Source organism: Anolis carolinensis, chromosome 3 (genome assembly GCF_035594765.1).
Source record: "Anolis carolinensis isolate JA03-04 chromosome 3, rAnoCar3.1.pri, whole genome shotgun sequence".
In the NCBI taxonomy this organism is placed as follows: domain Eukaryota; kingdom Metazoa; phylum Chordata; class Lepidosauria; order Squamata; family Dactyloidae; genus Anolis; species Anolis carolinensis.
The window spans coordinates 109,769,254-109,795,725 of NC_085843.1; the positions used below are offsets into that span (position 1 = coordinate 109,769,254).

A 26,472-nucleotide genomic window follows, 5' to 3' on the forward strand; every position below is an offset into this window, starting at 1 on the left:
TCTGAACTATATGATTGCAATGTGTGCAGTGGAATATTAAGCACCTAGGCTAAAAGGAATATTGTGTCCTCACATCCAACCACTAATAAGCTTCTGCTTGGGCCTCACAGTCTGATCTCAGAATGTAAACATTCTGATTCAATCTGCAGAACTAGATCTACACACCAACATCTTACATTTTAACAGTACAATGTGGGCTTATGCAACTCAGTGAAGCTCCAGTCAGTCAAGTAATCACTCACTCATGCAGAAATAAAGCATTTTATTCATTAAAATTGTCATTAGTGCAATAAGTCTTAAACCAAACTGTAATATTTACATGTTCACACATAATCAAAAACATGTTTTGAGGTCTTTTTAATATTTTTAAATCAAAGTAAGGCAAATAAAAATCCACCACTGTTCTTGGTCCAAGCTAAAAACAAACGATTGTCTATACATACCGTTTAAATGCATCTGTTTCTGAGAAGCGTTTAAAACTGACATTTCACAACAAAACACAAGTACAGAATTGTTCTTTAGATGTATTTTTAAGATGCCACCAGGTTTCCATTTCTCCTAGAAGATATTCCCTCTGTGACTGGTAGATCACTTACACGGGTTGCGTTTTCTTCATCATTACTAAAGCGTTCATATGGATTTGGCAGAGTACCGTTCATCCCTCTATCATCTTTATGTAAAGACACTGGCAAATTTGCCAGGGTGAGGTTGACATCCTTAAAGGCATGCAATAAAAATATCCCCACTATGATAGTGAGAAAGCCACTAACTGTACCAATAATGTCGTCAGCTGCCATGTCTTCCCATTCCTTGAGGAGGATCGCAGAACAAGTTAAAACAGATGTTGTGAAGAATACATAATATATTGGAGTCACAACAGAAGTGTTGAATATGTCCAGGGACCTATTTAAATAGTTGATCTGTGTGCTAACACAAACAATAAGGCTTAATAGCAGTATCCAAGCCAAAGGGTGTTTCAGGACTGGTTCTCCAATAAAAAGTTCCTTTATAGCAATGCCCAAACCTTTTACACAGGAAACTGACAAAGCTCCAATGACTGAGCAGATGGTTATGTACACAAGAATGTTTGTCTGCCCGTGCCGTGGTCCCACCACAAAGATCATTATTAAGGACACGATGACAACAAAGGTTGCGAAGACAACAAAACCTGCAACGTTAAGTAAGAGAAAAGAAACATCGGCTTTACGTTGTTAGGGCATGAAGAAAAAGGCCTTTTGTTGGTAACCATATCTGTCTAGGGATGGACAACACTTTTGGCCCCATGGGTGAGTGCATTCAAAAGGGGAGGGGGTTGGGGACCACAAATGTTCCTTACCATATCTCAGCATAAAGAAGTTAAAACTTGCTCACCCAGCCTTAAGATCAGGGATGAGTACTTTTGTGGGGAGGAAGTTAAAATTCAAATTACGATTATCCTACTGATTATGGGAAGCGGAAAGGGGACAAGAGCAGACTGCATGTAGTCCAAGGGTTTCGTAGATGGAAAAGCTAAAGAAGTGAATGTACTGAATACGTCCTGTGGCTTTACAAAAGCTGCTGTTTTAATGCAATGGGGAAAGTGTTTACACTGGAGAAACAGTAAATATAGTAAAGGTTGAGTTCAGTTAACACTTAAACTTTGATATTCCAATTCCTCACAATACAATATGAGGTCCAACACTTTGAACAAACTGAAAGGTCTGCAGCATAAGGATGTTAATTGGTCCATCAGTGCTAGCTGTCGACTCTTGGTAAAAGCTGGAGAAATGCATTCTAGAACTGGGGCTTGGTGATCTTCAACATTAGTGTCTGGGGTGGCAGCAAAGCTGAGATTCTATCCACTGCAAAACATTTTGCATAAGGGAAAGGAAATGTCCACTGCTTCAGAGCTAGAATATGAATCATGGCTTTACAAATGCCGAACTGCCTCTCCAGCATTCTTCATCATTGGTGAGACTGACTAGGGCTTGGGTGGACACTGCATTTCAAAAGCAGTACTGTTTTAGATTATAAATGTGCATGGGCTAAACTAAATCAAATTTTTTCACTTGTGATTCCTTTCTGCCTGAGAAATTTTTATGTGACCCCAGGGATATAGAATAGGTATAAAAAATCAAGAATTTATTGGTAACAAATTAGCATTTGCAAGGCTTGTTAAACAGGCTAATTTTCCTTTTTGTAGAGTACAACTGAAGCATTTTCTGCAGAGTCCACTGTAAACACTGCATGCTTTGCTAACAGATTTATGTAAATGAGTGGCATTCAGAAACCTTTTACTGTTGCCAATTTTCGTGACCCCCAACATTGAGCTAAGGGGACTCTATTTGAGGTCAGGACCCACAGCTTAAGAAGCAATAGTCTAAAAAACCACTAATCACTTTGCCATGCAAGAAATAACATTATTCAGAAACCACCTAATTCTTTTTTTCCCTCTCTAATATATGCACATGTAGATTCAGATCGCTATTCATTGCTATCTTTGTGGTCAAGAAACCCAGTGAAGAGTCTTCCTATTAATTATAAAGCCGCATAGATGGTAACATTTTCTCACCTGGATCACCCAGTTTGTGGGACATTTCATTCAAGGTTTCTACTTCCTCTTCTTGGGGAGCATGGATGACCATCACAGTTGAACCCAGTATACTAAGTAAACATCCAATTTTTCCATGTAGGTTAAGCTTTTCATTTAAAAAGTAAGATGAGAGAATGGCACTGAAAAATATAAATAGAAATAAGAACTCTAATACTGCTTGTAACCTCTCATTTGAGTAAAGGCCGGGCTGTGGCGCAGGCTGGAAAGCAAGCCAGCTACAACAAATCACTCTGACCAAGAGGTCATGAGTTCGAGGCCTGCGTCTTGTCTCTGTCTCTGTTATATATTATGGCATTGAATGTTTGCCTTTATGTGTGCAATGTGATCCGCCCTGAGTCCCCTTCGGGGTGAGAAGGGCGGAATATAAATGCTGTAAATAAATAAATAAAGTTTAAAAAATTGCCTATTTTTAAGTATTGAAAAATGTAGAGCACCTTGGAGATTCTAACATGGTTAGATGGACAAGATAGAGAAGGTTGCTTACCTGTAACCGTGTTTCTCCAAGTGGTCACCTGTGAAATACGCACATATGATATCCCTCAGCCTATGTTGACAGCTTATGGAATCTTCTAGAGCTTTCTGGCACCTTCATGGCGGAAGCCCCACCCACTCTCCCCTTTGACGTATATATAGCCAGTCTGAGGGGCTGCCGCCTCAGTTCCCTGCCACAATGGTAGCAAGGTAAGAGGCATGACAACAATGGGGAGGATGTCTGAATTTCACAGTTGACCACTCGGAGAAACACGGTTACAGGTAAGCAACCTTCTCTTTCTCCACCATGGTCAACTATGAAATAAGCACATATGGTAGATTAGCGAGCTACTAACCTTGGCTGGTGGGTGTCATGTCACCGAAGAAAAGAGTACTGCTCTCCTGAACTCAGCATCCTTCCGAGATGCTGCATCGACCTTGTAGTGCCTGATGAATGTCGATGGAGTAGACCAGGGGTCCCCAAACTAAGGCCCGGGGGCCGGATGCGGCCCTCCGAGGTCATTTACCTGGCCCCCGCCCTCAGTTTTATAATATAATATATTGTATATACATATAATATTGATAATAATATTATAATGTAATACAATATAACACTAATAATAATACCATATAATAACATTAATTATATATTCTATATTACGTATAATATTACTAATAATATTACAGTATAGTGGTATAGTTCAATATAGTAATATATAATGCTAATATTGTGATATGCTAATAATATTATATATTGTATGTACATATAACTTGTAAGCCACTCTGAGTCCCCTTTGGGGTGAGAAGGGTGTGATACAAATGTAGTAAATAAATGCAGTAAATAAATAAATAAATTTTAGACCTAGGCTCGCCCAAAGTCTGAAATGACTTGAAGGCACACAACAACAACAGCAACAACAACAAACCTAATTAACTTGACTATCTCATTGGCCAAAAGCAGAAGCACTTCCTATTGAAATCCTGATAAATGTATGTTGGTTAAAATTATTTTTATTTTTAAATATTGTATTGTTCTTTCATTGTTCTTGTAGTTGTTGTTGCTTTTGCACTTCAAATAAGACATGTGCAGTGTGCACCAGAATTTGTTTGTATTTTTTGTCTTTTTTATAATTAATTTTTATTGAGAGGTTTCTGAGCAACTCCATACATTTCTTATAACAACAAAAATTCTCATTTCTCGATACAATAAAACACATATAAGACAACAAGGGTAACTGAGATTTTTTTTTTCAAATGATAATCCGGCCCCTCAACAGTCTGAAGGATTGTGGACCGGCCCTCGGCTTAAAAAGTTTGAGGACCCCTGGAGTAGACCATGCAGCCACACGACAAACAGCATCCAAAGGCATGCCCCTCATGAATGGTGAAGAAGTGGACATGGATCTTGTAGAGTGGCCTTTGACATGCTCTGGTAACTCTCGGCCTGCTGACTTGTAGGCATGTCAAATTGTAGCTACAATCCAGGTCGATAGTCACTGAGTAGAGACCGGTGTTCCCCTAGCATCTTTGCGGTACTTCAGAAATAGTCTTGGAGATTTACGGAATTCAGCTGTTCTATCAATATAAAAGGACAAGCTCTACGAACATCTAGCATGTGAAGAGTTTTTTTCTAATGAAGAAGAATTTTGAAAGAAAGCCGGAAGAACTATTTCTTGAGAAGTATGAACAAAGATCCCACATTTGGGAGAAACGCAATATCAGTGCGTAATACTACCTTGTCTTTATGAAATAGCATATAAGGAGTGTCTGAGCGAAGAGCACACAATTCACTTGCTCGCCGAGCAGAGATGGTTGCAACTAAAAATGCAGTTTTCCAAGAGAGATAGACCAAGTCCGTAGTTGCAAGAGGTTCAAATGGGGGCTTGGTTAATGACGAAAGAACAAACTTCCAAGATGGGGCCACTGGTGCAATTGATGGTCTTAAGTTCTTAAAGCCTCGGAGAAAGAGAGCAATCAAAGGGTCGGTGAAACCTGATGGAAGACCAACTTTCCTTCTATACCAGGATATCACTGCGAGGTAGCATTTCAATGATGAAAATGATAAACCTGGATCTGCAAGTGAACCTAGAAAGTCCAGTATTATGGCAGTCGAAGCGGATTCAGGTAGTACTCCTCTATGCTGTGCGAACGATGCAAAACGTGTCCATTTATAAGTGTATGATCGTTTTGTTGACGCCCTATGAGCTGCATTCAAAATCTTTTGCACTGATGGAGATAATGTGGGGGTTATTGTGTCTATCAAATTCGCCATGCTGTCAACTTCAATCAAAGCATATCCAGATGCAGAACCATACCCCTTTGGATTGTTAGCAGATTGGGACGTTTCGGCAGATGAAAGTACTCCCTGTTTGATAGCTGTAAGAGAGTTGAGAACCACGGCTGACAAGGCCACCACGGGGTGATTAGAATGCAGTTTGCTCTGTCCCTCTGTAGTTTGAAAAGCACCGTCGTGAGGAGGGGAATTGGTGGAAATGCATACAGAAGTCTGCTGTTCCATGGTCGAAGGAAGGCATCCCCTAGACAGCCTAGTTTCTGATTCACAGGTTGGCAAGCGCAATACAGAGGGCATTTCGAATTCTCTGGTGAAGCGAAAAGGTCTATGCTCGGGAGTCCCCAATAATTGAAAAGTAGTTTTGCTACATCCCTGTGAAGTAGATTCGCGAAGGGTGTCCTGCTGAGCTGGTCTGCAAGGATATTTTCTTCTTCTGGTAGATGTATCGACGTTAAGTCTACATTCTTGTCGACACACCAGTTCCACAGAAGGAAAGGTGTAGAAGCTGTTTTGATCTTGTTCCTCCCTGCCTGTTTAGGTAACACTTTGTAGTTGTGTTGTCTGTGATGACTTGAACAATGTATCTGGCGAGCTGCCCACTATAAAGGATTGAAAATACTGACGAACCAGGCCTGTAGGATTCGCATATGTAAACGGGCATGAAGTGTAACACCCGTGGTGGAGGCCATGTAATCTAGGATTACTTGAACTTGTTTGGCTGACACAAACGGTTGTAGGATTGCCTCCTGAATAGTATCTTTCAGAATAAGGAAGCGGTCCTCCGGGAGAAAAGCCTTCTGTTGTACTGAATCTATGATGGCTCCAATGAACTGGACAGACTGACTTGGCTCTAGATGAGATTTTTCTAGGTTCACGATTAAACCTAAAGACTGGAGAAGGGATAATGTTGAGTCAATATCAGCAAGTTACTGCGAATGGGAGTTAGATACTAGTAACCAATCGTCAATATAGGGGGAAACCGTTACGCTCCGCAAACGAAGGGCAGCTGCAACCACAGCCATACACTTAGTAAAAACCCTTGGAGCTGTTGCCAAACCAAAGGGAAGAACATTAAAGTAGAATGCTTGATTTTCAATCATAAAGGACAAGTACCTGCAATGGTCTCGATGTATCGAAATGTGAAAATAAGCATCTTTCAAATCAATAGTGGCAAACTAAACTCCTTTATTTAATAATGGAAGAATCAATGGCAAGGTAACCATTCTAAACTTATTTGTAATAATGAAAGTATTCACTTCCCTTAAATCCAAAATTGGCCTTCGACCACCTCCCTGTTTAGGTCCCAAAAATAACGAGAGAAAAAACATTTAGATAACATATCTTGATCAAGATGTTGGATGGCACCCTTATTCAAAAGAGCTTGTATTTCCTCCCATAACACAGAGGATGGGGGGGGGGGGGGTAACACAAACAACCCCGACTAGTGGTTACTGGAAAAACTCTATAAAATAACCAAATTCTATCATCTTAAGCACCCAACCATCAGATGTGATGTCATGCCTATTTGAGATGAAGGGTGCTAGTCTAGAGCCAAAAATAGGCAGCTACAAAACAATTTCTATGTGTCTTGTAGATGAGTGCCCACAATCCACCAACAGGCAAGATGAGGAAATGGTTTTGTCATTTAGCTAAAGACGACGTTTTGGGCCAGCTTGATTCCTTGTTTTACCAGAACCTCGTCCCCTTGGTTGATAAGGTTGTTTTCTTTGAGTGTTGTATTTTGATTGCGATGCTCCTTTGAATTTACCAAAATTTCCGCCTTGTGATCTATCTGATCTCCGATAAAAAGATGGCAGCGACGGTTGCCAACATGGTCTCTGTTGATATGCATACTGTGGATGGTAGCCGTATTTAAACATTACTTGTCTAATTTCTTGGCCATGTTTAAAGTTGGCATCAGTATCAGTGTTAAAAAGTCCTTTGTCCATTAGAAGATCTTCTGCAATAGTGCGACCTTCTTCTGAAAGACCAGAGGCGCATAGCCAACCATGTCGGCGAATTGAAATAGCTGTAGCAAATAGTTTGCCTGCGGAATCAGCCATGTTTTCCTAGGTCCTTTTGCAGTTTTGCCAAAGATATGGCCTCAAGGTGAAAAGCTCTTGCCAATCTTTGTTCATCAAGGGGTAAGTGATCGATCAATGTTTCCCTCTTAGACCATAAAAAGGACTGCTAGGCCCCCATATATGCTCCATAGTGGGGTAGTCTTGTAAATAGCCCGGCAGAAGCATGCACTCTTCTACCAAATGCATGAATTTTACGTCCCTCCTTGTCTGGAGGCGTTGGTACTTGCCTTCTAAGGCATTTAGCATGGGTTGCATCAGCAGCAACAGAATTTGGTTTTGGAGGTTGTGCAAGCTAATCTGCTGATGAGGTATCTAACTTGTACTTACTGTTAACGTACCTAGGTACGGCTGGCACCACAGCTGGTGCAATTCGTACAGCACCTGCCAACTGAAGAAAAAATGGTAATGCAGGTAAAACTGTTGGAGTTGGTGGCCTTTGCTGATCTGCTGGAAAGAGTGGATCTTCCACAGCAGTGGGTGTCTTAGGAGTAGGTAAGGCTAGGGCCTTAGACATCCGAATAACTATGCAGAAAAACTATGAAGTTCTTCAGAAGTGGTCAAAGGCACGTCAGTATCAGTAGGAAGGCTCTGCAGTTGTTCAGTATTATCACTGGAATCTGAGTCCAAAACCTCAGTCTGATGTGAGTGAGATAATTCAGGTCGAGTTTTCACAGGTGGCTGTGGGACTCCTAGTCCAGCCATAGCTGCTGATGTAGCAATATTAAAATTATGAGTGGATATAGAAGTTGTATTAGCTTCCACATTTGAAGGGAAGGCAAGTGCTTTTGGATGAGCCACACCTTTAGTGGAGTCGTCTTTAGATTCCTTAACAGTCTTTAAGTCCTCTGCTACTATGGTATGCTGCAAGGGGCCTTCTTTTGTAGCTGTAATATGCAAAGAAATAATCCCTGGTGTCTCTGTTGGGTGGCAATTGGCTAGTCCATGATAAAAGGGAATGCCAGATCCTGGAGAGCCGAAATAATAATGTCCATGAGGGGACATATGCCACATACCCGTCGGGTGGCCCTGGTAATTCTGTGGAATTTCCTTCCATTGGTGTGTCGACAGAGAACGCCTCCTCCTCTCCCGTCTCCTTGATTGTCTCCTTCCTCGGGTTCAAGCCTGCCCTGAGCTGCTTGAACCCGATGATGAGTAGGCCACACTCGATCCTGAGGAGGAGCTGGAAGAGGAGGGCCATCACCGAACTCGCCGATCATGACATGAGCGTCGTGAGTGGCTACGGCTCTGACGTGAGTGGCTTTGCACTCGAGTGGCTTAGGCTATGACGCGAGCGTTGGTGGGGCTTTGGCTTCGATGCCTCTTGCGTGAGCAGGAGCTTTCCATGCCTGGGCTATAGAGTCCAATTGGCAATGGCTGTGGCGGCACTGCTCCATTTTGGCTTGGAATCGGGCCCTCAGGTCCATCCAGTACAGGCATTGCGGGTGTCGAGCCCAAAGCCTGTACTGGTTTCCTGAATTCGGCCGCCGCCCCTGGAGAAGCCTCTCCTGCCTCCTGCTGGGGAGCAAGCACCGCTTCCAGTAGCGCAGGAGAGAGCTGGTTTTGCTGATCCTCATTAGCAACCACGATTGGGGGTGGTGCTGAGGATGTCCGATCTAATATTACAGGGAGGGAACCCTGATCTTCTTTGCTTGCCTGAGGCGACGCCATCCACCCGCTGCCATTTTGGCAGGCCGTTTGAACCGTTGCAGTTTTTGGCTTTTTATTTTTCTTCTTTTCAGGGCCCCCTCGTGCTGAAGGTTTTTGGGCAGCAAAAGGTAAGGAATTTTGAGCTTCCAAAATTGATGAAGGCAACAATGCCTGTTCGTAAAGCATGGCCTTTAGCCGCAATACTCTATTCTTTCTAGCCTGGGGGGTAAAGCTCTGGCATACATTATATGTTTGTACTATGTGTCCTTCCCCTAGACATAAAAGGCGCATAGAGTGCCCATCAGAGTCTGGTAATTTCCCCCCGTCTTTTAAAGGTAGTTGTTGATGCCATTTGACAGTATTAGCTCTTTGAGAGGAGAGCAGAGAGAATTCTCTTTAGCTGTCAAACGGAAAAAAGGGAACTGAGGCAGCAGCCCCTCAGACTATATATACATCAAAGGGGAGAGTGGGCGGGGCTTCCGCCATGAAAGTGCCAGAAAACTCTAGAAGATTCCGTAAGCTGTCAGCATAGGCTGAGGGATACCATATGTGCGTATCTCACAGTTGACCACGATGGAGAAATATGTACATTCCTGAAATATCTATACTATCCCACTGAAAAAGTTGTTTTTAATGTTTTCAAACTAAAAATGTTAAAAGGAATATTCTCCCAATGAATACAATATATCCAATTGCAGTTTACACAATATACTAGATATCCAAACATATCCAATAAGGCTTTATAATAAAAGGCAACAGAACTCAATAGAATGTATTTATCTAGAACCTATCCACTCTGTGCAGTTTATTTATAAGCAATTACAAGAAGACCGACGGGGCGGAAGAGTGGTACAAAGGAAATTCAAACATAAAACCTAAGTCCTTTTAATGAGCTATACAAATTTCCATGGCATTTCTTTAATTCTCTTGCTGGAAAAAATGGCAAATTAAAAATTTAAATTAATGCAAGCTAGGATAGAGGGTTCCAAACAAAGAATCTAAGAAATACAGGAAGTAGTCATACTATACAAAGACAAACTTTCCACCAGTTTCGATCACCCTCTGCAGAGATCTTAGTCACAGCAGAATGCTACAGAATCTACTACTGAAGAACACACAGCTCCCTAGGAGAGAACCCAGTAGTGCAGAATTACTAACTTGAGTAAGCACACATATCATTGTGCTGTTCAGAGAGTAAGTCAAATTCAAAAATCAGAATAGCCAACAGTTTAAGTAAAAGAATGATTCTATGGCAATTATTTAGACAACATCAGTGTCATGAAACTGGGGTAAGGAACAGCAGAAGGAATCAAAGAACTTAGTGAGCACATGATGGCTGTGGAGAAAACTAAGTGGGAAAATGCGCTTGCTTTGTTCTGGCTTCATGGTATGACTCATAGAAAACAAAAAGATTAATGCAGTACTGAAGTGGTGAATCATTCATGCGTGACGCCCGAAGTAGAAAGTATAAATATGTATAGGTTTGATCATTCTACTAAGCAAAGTTGTACAACTGCTTTGCCTCTCTGATGGTGTCATATTCCTTACCTTACAAGAACACTGAGAGCTCCTAATGGCGTCACCAATGTAGCTGGCGCAAATGCATAGGCAGCAAAATTTGCAACTTCACCAGCTCCCACTGTAAATTGAAAAAAGCAAGTGTTATACAAAGAGAAAATCTGAACTGAGCTGTTCCTGATGAAAATATTAGTGTTATTGTTATAAAACTATTGTTATTTTTATTAAAATACAGAAATGAAACTCTAAAAAAAGCTCAAAGCTAATACCTAAATATTTCAATCAAGAGTAAACTGTGTTTTGATCATATTTAAAAGTTGTCATTAATGCTCCCTCAAATAAAAAGGATACAAAATTATTCATTTGAGTGGAAAATATTTCATTTAAAGTTAATATGAAAATAAACAGAAATAAAACTAAATCAAAATTAGAACTGGGGATTTCTCTCAGAATGAAACCAAAAGGTTTAGTAGAACAAGTATATTTGCATGTGTCATAAAACACTGATGTGGATTTGCAATAGTGAGGAGGAAAGACAGACAACAGGTGGCTCTGAAAGGTCTACTATACAGTGTTCCCTCACTACTTTGTGGTTCACTTTTCGCGGATTCGTTGTTTCGCAGTTTTACAATTTTTACTTAGGCGATCCCTCGTAGTTTGAGGACGATTGTCTTCCATCTTGGGGGTGTGTCCATAAATGGCTGAAGAGACCTATTCTTGATCTGCATGTTCTCCCGCAGTGAGGACATCGGTTTCCAGGTGGAAGGCGGTCCCAGTCAGGGTTGGCTTGACGCTCCTTCCTCTTGGCACTTTTCTCCCTTAAGCCCTCAATTCGTGCCTCTTCGAACTCCGCAGCACTGCTGGTCACAGCTGACCTCCAATTAGACCGCTCAAGGGCCAGGGCTTCCCAGTTCTCAGTGTCTGTGCCATAGTTTTTAAGGTTGGCTTTAAGCCCATCTTTAAATATCTTTTCTTGCCCACCAACATTACGTTTCCCGTTCATGAGTTGGGAGTAGAGCAACTGCTTTGAGAGACGGTGATCGGGCATTCGGACAACGTGGCCAGTCCAGCGGAGTTGATGGCGTAGGAGCATTGCTTCAATGCTGGTGGTCTTTGCTTCTTCCAGCACGCTGACATTTGTCTGCCTGTCTTCCCAAGAGATTTGCAGGATTTTTCTGAGGCAACGCTGATGGAAACGCTCCAGGAGTTTGGTGTGATGTCTGGAGACCGTCCATGTTTCGCAGGCATAGAGCAGGGTTGGGAGGACAATGGCTTTATAAACAAGCACCTTGGTCTCTCTACGGATGTCCGTAGAGACACTCTCTGCTTCATTCTGAAAAATGCTGCGCTCGCAGAGCTCAGGCGGTGTTGTATTTCAGTGTCGATGTTGACTTTTGTGGAGAGGTGGCTGCCAAGGTAGGTCAACGTTTTCTAATGTTACAACATTAAGCTGTATTCCTGGCATTGCAGAGGGATTAGCTGGTGCCTGTTGGAAAAGCACTTTGGTTTTCTCAATGTTCAATGAGAGGCCGAGCTTCTCGTATGCTTCTGCAAAGGTGTTTAGAGTGGTTTTTCAATAAACTCTAAAAGACTATTATAAATAAATATTATAAATAATAAAATTTACAATTTACAGCCTAAGGAAGGAGGAAGTAGAAGCCAAAGGGAGAGAAAAGGAGCCCAAGCCGCAACAGGAGAAGGAGGTGATTTATCAACACACAATTGGTTGATAAAGACTTAAAATAGTGTATAACTACTAAAATAATGTATAAATATTAAAATAAATATAGCGCTCCTACTTTGTGGATTTTCATTTATTGTGTGTGGTCCTGGAACCTAACCCCAGCAATAAGTGAGGGAACACTGTACTCACTTGAGTTTCCTTCATATTAACACTATAAAATGATTCTGGCTAATATGATCCAGAATACTGACCAGTTTGCCCTAGTATTGTGATTGTTCTTCCCTCTTCCATCACCTTTTCTGCTCATTTTTCACAGTAATTACGCTGAAACCCCAATGTTTTCTTTTTGACCTGTTCCTTGAGGGTCACATCTCATATTGCTGGGGGGTAGGGATTTTGGTCTTTCAGATGCTTTAGACAAGTTTACAAAAGTCCCAGCTAGTTAGCTGATCAATATACAGGGCTATGAAATCAGTGGGACGAACCATCTCTAGTACAGAAGATCCCTAATTCTGTGATCTGTAGATTCATTGTTAGCAGCAAATTTTTGGTCTTCCCAGTTACTTACTTGACAAGAGCCCAGCCCACCACAGCCACTCTTTGAGGTATGCATGGCCACCTTGTCCTGTATTTCATTTAAAAAGAAAAACATAGTTACTATGGTATCTTTAAAAGAAATTTAAAAGCATATTTCAGATTCCCAGGATTGCAATCTTTATATTGTTCAGGATGCAAAAAGCTACTTTGGATATGCCTGAGGAACTCCATGCCCACAGTATGTGTGTGTGTTTAAAACAGACCTCGGGATAACCTAATATATTACCATTTAATATCAGATCTGGACATTTGAAAAACAATCTTAAAACACCTGAAAATTAATGAGATCAATCCAGACTAAGAGCATACCCAGACTACATAGGAATCTTGTGATCCATTGTCCTAAGGAATCTTGTCCTAAGGGATCTTGTGATCCATTGTTTTCAAATTATCTAGTCCCATTTGGGAGTAAAGCGGGGTATTAATCAAATAAATAAATATAGATATAAAGATGGATGGATAAGAGAGATAAGCCCTTCAACTACAGCACTGAGATCTCTAGAAGGAAAAAACTCAAGGATCTCATACTACAAACATCAACATCTGCATGAATCAATTTAAAGTGGCATCAAAGCAAGTGGCATATATTGTGAGATATGCTAGGTTAGGAAACAATCCTGCGTTTGTGGGAAGGCACCAAAGCAACTAGTCTCCTCTTTTCACAGATACAGAGGCAAGTACATTGCTTCACCCTCCCAGTGTGAAAGTGATGAAATACATCATCCCCATTGACCCAATAATGGCGATACAATAATGTGTTCTCAGAACTGTGTTCATGGGGCCCACCTCCTTCTCAGTGAGGCAGAGTATTACACCAATTCACATACCTTATTTCTGTCAAATTGTAATCAGTAGAAATGAAACTAAGAACAGCCTGCTTATGCAGGAAGGGGAGGGGGAGTAAAACGGCATTTTCCTTTCTGCTTAGCTCAGCACAAGCTAGGAAACAATGGCCCATTCACTTCTGCCATAGACCCACCCCCACAGTCACCAACCTAAGGAATTCTGGGAGTTGTAGTAAAATTCTGGAAACAGGTAACGTTGACCTGATCTGAATTAGACTAAGTCTAGATCACACATAATAGAATTTGCAACTCAGAGCTTAAAATAGGAAAACTACTAAGTTTAAGTATATCCTACACATATTTCATAAACAGATGTCAGTGTTTCCCATTGAAGTATACAAAGTTAAATACCAAGAAACTCAAAATTGGTATCATAAAACATAAATTTTGAAACATTCTCAGTTTGACCTGGCGTAGAGAAGTATATGTAACAATGTTTAAAAGTTCTCAATTTTTAACTTAAAAAAAAAAAGTGAATAAAAGGATTGGGCATTTGCTGGAAATCAAACTAACCTGCTCTCATTGAGCCTTTCCTGGCCAGCCGAAGGAGACCTTTCTTCTTCAGAATAAAACTCCCGCCAATGAAAAAGCTGGAGCTCATTGCCAATACCAGACCAATGTAGAAATCATATTTTCCACTTCCCTCAATCATTTTGTCAGGTGCTGAAGCATTCCAAACTGTCACGTTGATCAAGGAACAGAGCTGTTACCAGTACAGGAGGCAATGTGATTCCAAATTGAAACCTAAAACAAACAAAATAAAATTGTCATGATAACAGAATTTATAACTGATCCAGAATAAATGGTTTTGTGTAAATTATACATGCTATCCATGCCATGTGTCCTCCTTCACTTGAATAAAAGAAAAAAGGAAATCTAATTCAAAGAAAGGCAGGCAAGCAGCCTAGCAGGAACCCCATTAGACCCTCCTAATTTTCACATGCAGAAAGAGCAAATGCACCCTTAGGAGACACAACTGGTCATTCTCAGCACATTTCCCTCTTTCTGCGGGGTCACTTTCAGTTTGTCTAGATAGAATGTTGAAATGGCTCAATAAGAGTATGGCTGCCCATTTTGAGATTTTTCCCCCCTAGATGTTAGAAGAGAGGTGAGTAGGTTTCTGAAAACCATGACCTGACATCTGATAAAACTAAGATAGCAATGCTATGCACTCAGAAAGGATATTCATACAAAAATAACATGGGATTTTAGCACAATTTTAGACTACAAAATTAGTTACAGTACTAACTGGAAATTAATATGGGAAGTCTTCAGACACACATTTCATCTGTATTTTCCATTTCTTTAATAAATCCATCCAAAATAAACTTATCCCCATGCTCAAGAGCCATTTACTAGTAGGGAAGTCACATCAGAATAATTAAAGCCAGTAGACTAGATAATATCTTTCATTAAGGATTGAAAACTGCTAAGTGAGATCTGAGTACAGGGAGTCCCCAAGTTAAAAACAAGATAGATTCTGTAGGTTTGTTCATAAGTTGAATTTGTTTTTAAGTAGGAACAGGTAAATTGTTTAAGTGTAATGCCATCCATAAATATATAGAGAGAGGGAGGGAGGGAGGGAGAATTTTGGATAGCAAAGGGAAGGGTTAACACCCATGTGCCATTGGTTTTGCTGTCTGTGCCCTGTTCAAAAGATTTCACCTCATTTTGTCCCTGTGATAACTGGATTTTGAAAAAAAAAATGACTTGCTGTGGAAGCAAGGGTTAGTGATAAAGATAAGTCATTTGTAAGTAGAATGTTTGCAATTTGGGGACTGACTGAATTCTCAGTGACAACAGAATGGCAGCAGAAGATTGAGAAGATATGGGAAATGCGGTTATCCTGGAAAAAGGTTCAACCTCTGAACAGGAACGGTCCATATTACAATGTTTTTGTTTTTTGGACACCAAAGTGAGAGTTAAGCATTCATAAGTAAATCCACACCTTTCAGCCACATTCTGACTGGCAAAATCAACTTTGATGCCATGCAAGAAGGGCTTCCTGATGCAAGCCTAATATTAGAAAGCAGGTAGAAGAACAGAAGAACAAATGCAGGAAGGAGCAGCTTGCTTTCTGAATGCCTTCACTGTGAGGACAGATTAAGTTCAAAGTGTAACCTTAAAATAATTTTAAAGAGTGTAGGAAGAGGGATACGTTTCTGTTCACACTCCAAACTGGTTTGGGTGTGTTTCACATTCCTTCTCAGGGTGGGAGCCAAAGGCAGATTGGGCCAATTTCTGTTTTAAAAAACAATTCTGAGCAGTCATTAAGAGAAGACTTGAAAATTCTCTTGCCTTTCAAAACACATTTGGTTGTGTACCATAGATTTTAATTACCTGGGAGAGAAGGCAGCTGATTTGGTCTTTGAAATGTAGTGTTGCTAATTCAACTATTGGAATTAGGCTTTTGGTACAGAATAGCCTGACTCTATAAAAAGTTTTATTCAAACACATAAGAAAAAATGAACAGGTTTCATTAGCAACTCTATATAGGCATTTCCTTAAGGTTCTTGGGTGAGCCTCAAATATTTGATGAAAGGTTAAGTTCTAGGTCTGTTGATGCTCTTGAGATACTCTTCCAGTTAATATTTGTTTGGCTTCTTCACTAGGTAAAGGTAAAGGTTTCCCCTGACGTTATGTCCAGTCATGTCTGAATCTGGGGGTTGGTGCTCATCTCCATTTCTAAGCCGAAGAGCCGGCGTTGTCCGTAGACACCTCCAAGGTCATGTGGCCAGCATGACTGCATGGAGCACCGTTACCTTCCCGCTGGAGCGGTACCTATTGATCTACTCACACTGGCATGTTTTCGAACTGCTAGGTTGGCAGAAGCTGGAGCTAACAGCGGCCGCTCCCGCTGCTCCCAGGGTTTGAACCTGGGAGCTTTCGGTCTGCAAGTTCAGCAGCTCAGTGCTTTAACACACTTCGCCACCGGGGCTCCCTTCACTACAGGCATTCAATAAGGTGGCTTTGTCTAGTGGGATGTTTGTGTAAAGGGTTGCGATGTCTAGGAATGCCCTAGGAAGCAAAACAACCGCATAATTTGGCCTTTAACTCTTACACAATATTCACCTGTAATTAAAAAGATTATCTCAAGACACTGGCATCTATTACAAGACATCCCTGGGTGCCAAAGCACACCAATAATCGATCACAAAAGATCCAAAAACTTAAGAGAGCTTATGATCCATTCAGAATACAACTCTCCTACCACATCCCAAAAACAGAACATTAAGGGTTACACCAGTTGTGGCCACTCCGACTGCTGTTCTCAATCATTGAAGGGCAAAATGTTTTTACATCCAACACCTAACATTAACATCATTTTGCAGCACGTGACAACATGTTCCACCAATAATGTAGTTTACTTAATTCAATGTCCCTGTAAACTGTTATATATTGGGATGACCACTAGACCCCTGAAAACCAGGATAGGTGAACATCGCTCCTGCATAATGGGTCTACTGACTCTTCGTTATATGTACATTTCAATGAAAAAGCTCATATGTACAATAGCTTTAAATTTTGTGCTTTGGAAAAAGTATCACCCAAACCAAAATGCAGATGTTAAAAGATGTCTTCTACAAAGAGAGTCACTTTGGATTTTTAAATTACGAACACTATTCCCTCAAGAGCTAAATGACAGAATAGATTACTCCTGGTTTCTGTAACATGTAGCCTTACTTAAGAGGCATCCTGGTACTTTTACATTTGCTCAATATAGAATTCCACTCAAAACAGAGCCAAAGCTACTAACAGGAATGTAAGCAGATAAGCGTGTGTTTCTCAAAACTTTTTCTAAACTGTGTTAATTTGAGGATTTTCACATAATTATTGTTTGTATGTTGTTTCACTCCTTTAGTGTACTCAAGCATAATAACATAAATACAGGCATAACACCCGAAAAAGTTATAAACAAAACAAGGGGAACAACCCAGGAGACCTTGTAGTGTTCCAGTTCTTGGTGTTGCAAGTCAAATGAAAAATTCCTTTTAATATAGAAGTCGTTCTTTTGGAAGCTGAATTTCTTTACTACGACTGGAATTGGACTCAAAACTTTACATAGCTCCAGGACTAATATGGACTTGGTTGTTTCTATATGCTTCAACTTTATGGCTGTTACTTACTCCTTGAACATTATACCCTTTATTGGATTATGATATGAGATTTGTACCTTTACTTTTGATACTCTGGAAGTACTTACTTATTTATTTATTTATTTATTTATTTATTTATTTATTTATTTATTTATTTATTTATTTATGGCTCTTTTATCCCACCTTTCTCAACCCCGGAGGGGACTCAAGGTGGCTTCACAAAATAGGAAATGCCTTTAAAAACACAGTGCAATAAAACAACTACACGATTAAAACAATTAAAAGCATTTGAATCCATACAAGTTAAATTACATGATCCATAGGTGCAGTCTGGGGCCATTCCATAAGTCAATTACATATCTTTTGTATCTAATTATTGCACTACATTTTTGAAGGCTTGGTCAAAGAGCCACGGCTTCACTTTTTTGTGGAAGGTCAGGAAAGAGGGAGCTGATCTAATCTCTCTGGGGAGGGAGTTCCATAGCCAAGGGGCCGCCACCGAGAAGGCTCTGTCTCTCCTCTCTGCCTATCACACCTGCAAAGAAGGCGGAGCTGAGAGCAGAGCCTCTCCAGATGATCTTAAACTCCGAGATGGTTCATAGAGGGAGGTATATTCGGACAAATAAGCTGCTAAAGATCTGTAGTGGTCAACAAGAAGGTTGCTGGTTTCATCAGGACTTCCAGCCCCAGCAGAACAAGGAAGTCCCCATTCATGAAGAAGACTGAGGCAACATTCCAGACTGCACTCTGTATTCACTGACTACATGCGCTTTTCAAAAGAGTTCATTTTTTTATTCTTTTAAATAACTATTCTGAAGTAAAAGGAATATAGTGGCCCTGCCAGATCTGCAGGGGTTCAGTTCTAAGACCTTTGGCAGATATGAAAAAAATGTGGATAATATTGTATCTGCTTTCATGTTGCCACCATTACTAATATATATGGGGTAGATACCTGTGGCCACTAGAAATTGCCAATCCTGTGCTTTAGAGTTCTGTCTGTCTGTCTGTCTGTCTGTCTGTCTATCTATCTATCTATCTATCTATCTATCTATCTATCTATCTATCTATACACACCCACACATTTGTTTTAATACCACATTTCAATTTTCCTTCCTATACATTTATAAATCTGACTTCAGCAAGTGCACCAGCTCACATTCATTGAGACAGAATGACTGTTACAAATACAGCCAGATATCAAAATTGCTATTTCAACTAAACATGAATTCTTAACAGTTCATTAGGGGCATATTTACACAGAAGAAGACAAAAGAATGCTATCTTAAAGCAAAGTAAAGGAACACACATTGAAAGGCTTATTGGGGCAAATGAACAGATCATGAATCTACCCTCATAGTGCCTGACATACGACATTTGTCAACTTAGACAGGTTGTAATACATGTTATGTTATTACTGAGTACAGCATCACACTAGCTATCAGTTCTTGAGAATCAGGTTCTTTGTTTGTGCATGGAAGTGTTCAGCTAGTTGGTTTATCTATTGCTACTTCCCTACAAGTCTTGTGTAAGCTGTACTTTACATTAAAAAAACAACTGAGTTGTTCTCTGAAAGCTTTCTAAAGTATACACATTCCAAGGCCTGTTCCTCAGAGATGGCTTAATTTGATGGGCATGTAATTCAACAATTTTCCTTAGAAATAGTTCTCTAACTCTGAGACATCCTTTAAAAGTAAATACTTCAGATATTGTGACTCTTTAACACATTTCTATCTCTCATAAACACTTTGGAAAGCCTGGATCTGTCATTTTTAAAGCTTACAATAAGTATTCCTCAGCATTATCAGCTGTAAAATATTGTTCTTTCAAGGCACTTTCTCAAGGTAAATGCTCTTTCTTATTTTGCGCACGTATTGGGCACTACTCCAGGAGGAAAGGTGGCATATAACGAAATAAAATATAATAAAATAGACAGGTCTTTCTACAGCTACTTTTGAAACAGACCTGACTTTTGCTTCAGTGTTGTTCAGGGATCAGCATATCCTTCAAAACATGGATTCCACATTACTGAAACTATTGTGAATACACCAAGAGCTATACTTCTACCAATCCAGTTTTTTGTCATCTTTAAAAACAAAACAAAAATCTCCCTTACCTTGCTGACATATTAGAAAAATATCTTCAAGCCATTTGTCTTCCATTTCACTAATCAAACTTGCTATACTGTAAAAGAAAAGATGTCAATCTGAACTCTACTAGATAGTAAATTTGTCTCATATTTCATTTCCTTAATCAGAATTAGTTTCCCCCCGCAAATATTGTATGTGGCTAGGTTGTGATCTAAAGTAAGTAAGTAAAGAACTATGCAATAAAGAAATAAATGCATATCTACCACCCTATCTAAAGCAAGGGTTGGTAAGGGTAGGCAATTCTGGAAAGGTACTGGGCCACATTAGTCCTTGGGAGACCTTGAAGAACTATACTCTCTACACCTGTTCTTGGAAATAAAAAACCTCTAAATACCTTTTAGGGAACATGTAGACATTCTTATCCTGTTTTAGGACCTTCCAGGATCACTAACACATTTTAGGTCATTTCAAGAAAATAAAACTACATTGAAAAAATAGGGAGGTGATGAGGAACTTTGAGTTATTTTGGAGCAAAAATATATACCGTAAGTGGTTTTTTTCGGGGGGAGGGGGTGTCCTGGAGGGCTATATGTGGCTCATGGACTACACTTTGTCCACCTATGATCTTCAGAAGCCTACAACTGTCCACTTTGGGACTGTATAAAAAATCTATAGTTATCAGCACCTAGATCTTTTTCTATGCATTACATGAATTTCAGTAATCTTTTAACAATAAACCATGATTTATCATTACCTGTATAAGATACATTGAGCTAAAGTCTCAAGAGGAGACTGGAAGGTCCCTCTCCCCTCCCCCCAAAAAAACCCTTCACTAGCATGCTGCCAGATTAAGTAACTGAGACTCTATGAGTTGCCAAAACATCAGGGGGGCCACATGTTGCCTAGTTCTATTTTCAAGGCAAAACATTGGGTTTTTTTCTCTCCACTCCACAAAATTCAGCAAATGGCAAGGGTTCTCAAAGAAACTTCAAAAGTCAAATTATTCACCTATCAAATTATCATGTAGCCTGTGCTATAGAACTTTATTTCAATTGATTGACTGGCATCCTTACATAAGATACAGATCAACCGCAGCTGTACTGCAATCATGATGCAAGTAACACTGAGCAAGGAGTTTCCACTCCTCTTGTAAACTTGCTGCTTTGCTTTATCCTACTAGCATGACTGAAAAGAGGGAAGAGTAAATAAGTACAAACAGGGTGGAGCAACATGAGGCATTAGTCACCTTCCAGAATGCCTGTTGGTACCTGAGGTTTGTTGTGTCCTCTGGAATAAGCTGTGGATGGTATTGAACATGGCTCTTTCCACATGCCCCTCTCACAGCTCATTTTTCTGAGGCTATACCTTAGCTCAGGGAAAAAAGGAGACAGCAACTGTGCAACTCTTTGGAAATGGAAGACTAAGAATTGTAGAAGGATCTTCTTTGTGCAGAGTACTGCAACGCTGGGCAAGAAAGGAGATTATTTATTATTATTTATTTGCAGTATTTATATACTGTCCTTCTCAACCCCGAAAGGGACTCAGGGCGGTTCATAGTGTTGGCAATAATTCAATGCCCTCGATAAAAAACAGTATAAAACATCAAAGTTGACCCTCCCCTAATAAAACATTAAACATTATTAAACATATCACATAAATAACATCATATATCACACAACGACATAGCCACTGTTTGTAAACAGTCCTGGATCATTGCACTTTCAGCTTTTATTTTAACTTTAAATATTCCTATGATGGGCCGAACACCTGGTTCCACAGCCAGGTCTTTAGCTGCCTCCTAAAGGTATTTTAATTTTAAATATTCCTATGATGGGCCGAACGCCTGGTTCCACACCCAGGTCTTTAGCTGTCTCCTAAATGTCAGGAGGGAGGGGGCCAACCTGATCTCACTCGGGAGGGAGTTCCACAGCCATGGGGACACCACCGAGAAGGCCCTGTCCCTTGTTCCCAACAACTATACTTGTGAAGCCGGTGTAGCTGAGCGCAGGACCTCCCTGGAAGATCTTAATCTATGAACTGGTTCATATGTGCGATGCCCCAGCTAAAAACATGACTGCAGTGCGTTGGACTATTTGCAGCTTCCGAACAGTCTTTGAAGGCAGCCCCACATAGAGCGCATTACAGTAGTTTAAATATAGTCAACAGAAGGATGAAAGCAAAGCTGCAGTGAAATCCCTTCATTTTTTCTCTTAAAGTCAGACCTGACGCTAATGGGATTTCCAGAAAACCAGAGCTGAGGATGATGAGATTTTCACCTGGCCAGATCTGGCCGTGATGAGAGTTGCAGTCATCTACATCTAGAGCTGATAGGCGCTGCAGTCTGGTCAGGTCTTGGGCTGATGGGAGTTGCGCCTCATCAGCTGTATAATTTTATAAATGGTCCCATTATGCGAGTATACATTTTTTAACAGGACCATTCATAAAATCGTAAAACAAACAATGAGTATTTCTAATAAATAGCATCAAAACTTCATGCCCAACCAACACCGGGTGCATAAGCTAGTACATCATAAAAAGGGAGAATGTTCAAGTTTTTAAAAGTAGTAAATAATTAAAAAAAATAGCTGACCTCCTTAAATAAAACTTAATATGCCTTGAAGAAATGTTCATATACATTCCAGGATTTCCCCACATTTTTGGTATTGCAACCTGGCACTGAAATGGATCCAATTGGCATTGCACAAACTGTGGAAGAGTCAAGGGGAGGGGAGCTGAATACTTTCAAAAGTCACTGTAGTAAGAGACACTAGCAAAAGTTAAATAATATGCACAAACCCCTTTCCCATCTGTCCAAGCTTCTCTACCAACTTCATAAGTGCTAACTCTTCCAAATTGCTACTGTTTCATTCCAGATTTATGTCAGTACTGTAGTGCCCTTCCAGATGGTGCTCATTTCAATTTCTCTGCTTATTCTGGTGAAACGCTTATAGGTTACAACAGCACATCTCTTCTGAGATGCTATGGAAGGAACAATGCTTTCAGTTACTGGACAATAAAGAATTATTCATTACAATGGTGCAATTTTGTTTTCTCCAAAGGTCGCGTGAGTAACTACAACCTGCCAGATGATGTTGAACAGTAGCTCCCATGATCCCTCACCACTTTTGAATTGGGATCCAAGCCTGCCCATCTCTGCTCTAAATGGTTGACCTTAACAATCAGAAGCCATTCCTCCAAAGAAAGAACAAAATGAACATTTTGTCTTCTAGAGTCACCTAGATTCACGATGGAGAGTTTTGTAAGCTGCTAAATGCAAGATTTCATGTGGTGTTAGTCTACCTGTTCTGTTATTCACTGAAAGGGAAAAAGTTGATCAGTAGCTTATCCATACAAAAATATGTCTTAACTACTTTGAACTTCCAGATCAGAAGCACTCCTTCATAGCTTTTTACAACCCCACAATAATCACTCTAATCTGTTTTACACAAATTAGGAGGAAAAACCATTATGAAAACTAACTGCTTCACATTAACCAAGCTCTCTTATACTAGTTTTATATTCATTGCAACATTTCAACTCTATGTCTATGTCTATACACTAATTCCAACTTTTCCTTCAACATGCACACATCAGTTTTGTTACTATGCAAAATACACCCCCCCCCCCAAAAAAAAACCAAACCCATAAGCAACTGAAGGAATAGAATGGAGTCCACAAAATCTTGTGCTGAAATAGATTTAATGGTCTTAAAAGGTATCATAAGACCTATTTCCACTGAAGCAGACTAACACAGCTATCTGTTTGAAAACTATCACTCACAAAAATGGTCAGAGATATAAAACAATTAGATTTTTATTTTATTAACAGTGTTGAATAGTTATTTTCATAAACCACTGTGCATCTACTGCATGCAAAATTTTAATGATATCGTAACAAAGCAACTTCTGTCCGGATATATTACAAAATTACAGGAAATCTTTTATGGTTGTCACATGACACTGTTTGCATAAGGCCTATTACACCAAGATCCCCATTCGTGTAAGTAGACGCTTACAACTCTAAGGAATGATGACTGTGTCACAATCATATACACATTTACTTGCTAGTCCTACTTTTTAAAATACTACTTCCTTCCAGACAACAGCATATAAAACTGCATCCTTACAACCTTTTGAAACATGTGAGTGTGTCTGTGTGTGTCTTCAAGTTTGCTGTTGGCTTATGGCAATCCCATAAATTGTACTAGGACTTAATTAGGTAACTCCCTGAAAGACCAATACAGGTTGACTATCCCTAATCCGAAATGTTCTCCAAGTGTAAACACAAAGTTAATTTATGTTCCAAGACACCTTATATACACAGCCTGAAGCTAATTTTATACACCATGGATTTAATAATGCTGTGCATTTTATTAAATATAATACTTGGAGGCAATAGTCATGGAGTTCAAATAGTCCTCCTCCCAAGTAATTATGGTTAGGACCGCAGCTTTAAGTTACCATGTTACGTTCTGTCAGACAAAATATGGCACATTTCTTCAATTCTAAGACACACTTTATCCTGTACAAACATCTCTAAAAACGGGATGTGTCTTAGAATCGCAGGTGTTTCTTATATATTTTTGTTGGCGGTAGCAGCACTGAAATTAGGGTGCACCTTACAATCTATGGTATCTTAGAATTGAAGAAATACAATAGCTCTGTTTACATCAAACCATCAGAAAGCCAACAGTTCACTTTCTTAGCCACCCATTTGTGGAGCATTGGGTCTTCATGGTAAGGCATGCCCTACTTGTTTAAGGACTGGGCTTTAGAAGAGCCGTGTGGTTCTTTGTATTTGCCCAGTGTAGCATAGTGCTTTGAGTGTGGATGGGACAATGGTTCTCAACCTGGGGTTCCCAGATGATTTTGACCTTCAACTCCCAGAAATCCTAACAGCTGGTAAATTAGCTGGAATTTCTGGGAGTTGTAGGCCAGAAACATCTGGGGACTCCAGGTTGAGAACCACTGCACTACACTATGAAATGAACGCAGTTTGACACCACTTTAACTGCTATGGCTCAAAATGTATGGCATTGTGGGAGTTACAGTTTCACAAGTTCTTCGGCCTTCTCTGTCAAAGAGTGCTGGTGTCTCACCAAACTACAGGTCCCAGGATTCCACAGCATGAAACCACGACATTCAAAGTGCAATGCCAAACTGCATTGATTGTATAGCGTAGAGGCACCCTAGGATTCTATAAGAGATCAAGGTCCAGGTTACTGCGAGCTTTCCAGATTGTATGGTCATGTTCCAGAAGCATTCTCTCCTGATGTTTCACCCACATCTATGGCAGGCATCCTGAGAGGTTGTGAGGTGTTGGAAACTAGGCAAATGGAGTTTATATATTTATGGAATGTTCAGGGTGGGAGAAAGAACTCTTGTCTGCCTGAGACATGTGTGAATGTTGCAATTGGCCAGCTTGGTTAGCACTGAACAGCCTGGCAGCTTCAAGGCCTGGCTGTTTCCTGCCTGGGGGAATCTTTCGTTAAGAGGTGTTAACTGACCTTGATGGTTTCTTCTCCCACCCTGAACATTCCAAAGATATATAAACCCCACTTGCCTAGTTTCCAACAGACCTCACAACCTCTAAGGATGCCTTGCCATAGATGTGGGCAAAATGTTAGGAGATAATGTTTCTAGAACATGGCCATGCAGCATGGAAAATTCACAGCAACCCAGTGATTCCGATCACGAAAGCCTTCGACAACAACAGATCAAGATTCAATTTCTTCTTCAGCCACTGGGTGACCTTGGGGTAAGTCACACACTCTCAGCCTCAAAGGATAGCAATGGGGAGAACCCCTTTCTGGAGAAATCTTGCTGAGAAAACACCGTTACGTTGATATAGTTACAACAAGCCACATAATATATCATGCAGATACCCTTGAATAAGCAGATTGTACTTGGGGCATGTCCACACTGCAGTTTGACACTCCTTGAACTGGCATGGCTGAAGGTTGTAGAATTATGGGCGTTGTAGTTTTCTGAGGCACCAGCACAAATAGGCAGAACAAGCCAAACTACAAATCCCGGGATTCCAGAGCACTGAGCCATGGCAGTTAAAAGTGGGCTGAACCACGGTGTAGATCAGACATGGGCAAACTTGGTCCCTCCAGGCTGCTCGGAATGGTGGGAGTTGGGAGTCCAAAACACCTGGAGGGACCAGGTTTGCCCATGCCTGGTGTAGACACCCCCTAGCAGGCTCACAATCACCACGACCCGCTTCCCGTGGCGCCTGGCACGTGGAGGCTCAGCCCAGCGGGCAAAGAATGGCCCAGTGAAAGGCGGGAGGGGAGAGGCTGGGGCCCAGTCAGTTACCCGTAGTGGAGGCGCCTCTTGTCTCACATCCTGAGCAGGGGCCGGAGCGGGGCCCCAGAAGAAGGGGACGGGGGCGGCCGAGGGGAAGGGCGGGAAGCCAAAGGGCCTCCCCAGGCACGCGCCGTCGCCATGGAGAAGGCCCCCTCGGATGCTGAAGCTGCCGCCGCCGCTGCTCCTGCTGCTCACCGGCTTGCCCTCCTCCTTCTTGGCACACTGGGCGGAAGAGGCAGAGCAAG

The 26,472-nt window shown here is 40.8% G+C and overlaps 1 protein-coding gene across 3 annotated transcripts; it reads right to left on the reverse strand.

The window, feature by feature from the left end:
- Window positions 1-245: 245 nt before the first annotated feature.
- nipa2 (NIPA magnesium transporter 2) lies at window positions 246-26,472 on the reverse strand. 3 transcript variants are annotated; one of them, XM_008107108.3, is made up of 7 exons: window positions 26,237-26,472; window positions 19,943-20,010; window positions 14,246-14,476; window positions 12,859-12,915; window positions 10,637-10,727; window positions 2,552-2,712; window positions 246-1,168 (listed from the first exon to the last, which is right to left on the reverse strand). In XM_008107108.3, exons 3-7 carry the CDS (start codon window positions 14,382-14,384, stop codon window positions 531-533), a joined length of 1,086 nt encoding a protein of 361 aa, XP_008105315.1. In that variant the 5' UTR covers window positions 14,385-14,476; window positions 19,943-20,010; window positions 26,237-26,472; the 3' UTR covers window positions 246-530. The 3 variants fall into 3 exon arrangements, with proteins under 3 accessions (XP_008105315.1, XP_062831420.1, XP_003218833.1); XM_062975350.1 differs by lacking the exon at window positions 26,237-26,472 and adding an exon at window positions 21,185-21,481; XM_003218785.4 differs by lacking the exon at window positions 19,943-20,010 and having other exon boundaries at window positions 26,237-26,471.

Bases quoted from the DNA above. Each gene is read 5' to 3' on its own strand.
- nipa2 (XM_008107108.3), bottom strand. From the start codon at position 14,384: ATGATTGAGGGAAGTGGAAAATATGATTTCTACATTGGTCTGGTATTG. The intron at 2,713-10,636 runs GTAAGGAATATG...TATATTTTTCAG, and splicing joins GCTCTCAGTGTTCTTGTAAG to TGCCATTCTCTCATCTTACT. The intron at 1,169-2,551 runs GTGAGAAAATGT...TTAACGTTGCAG, and splicing joins CCACAAACTGGGTGATCCAG to GTTTTGTTGTCTTCGCAACC.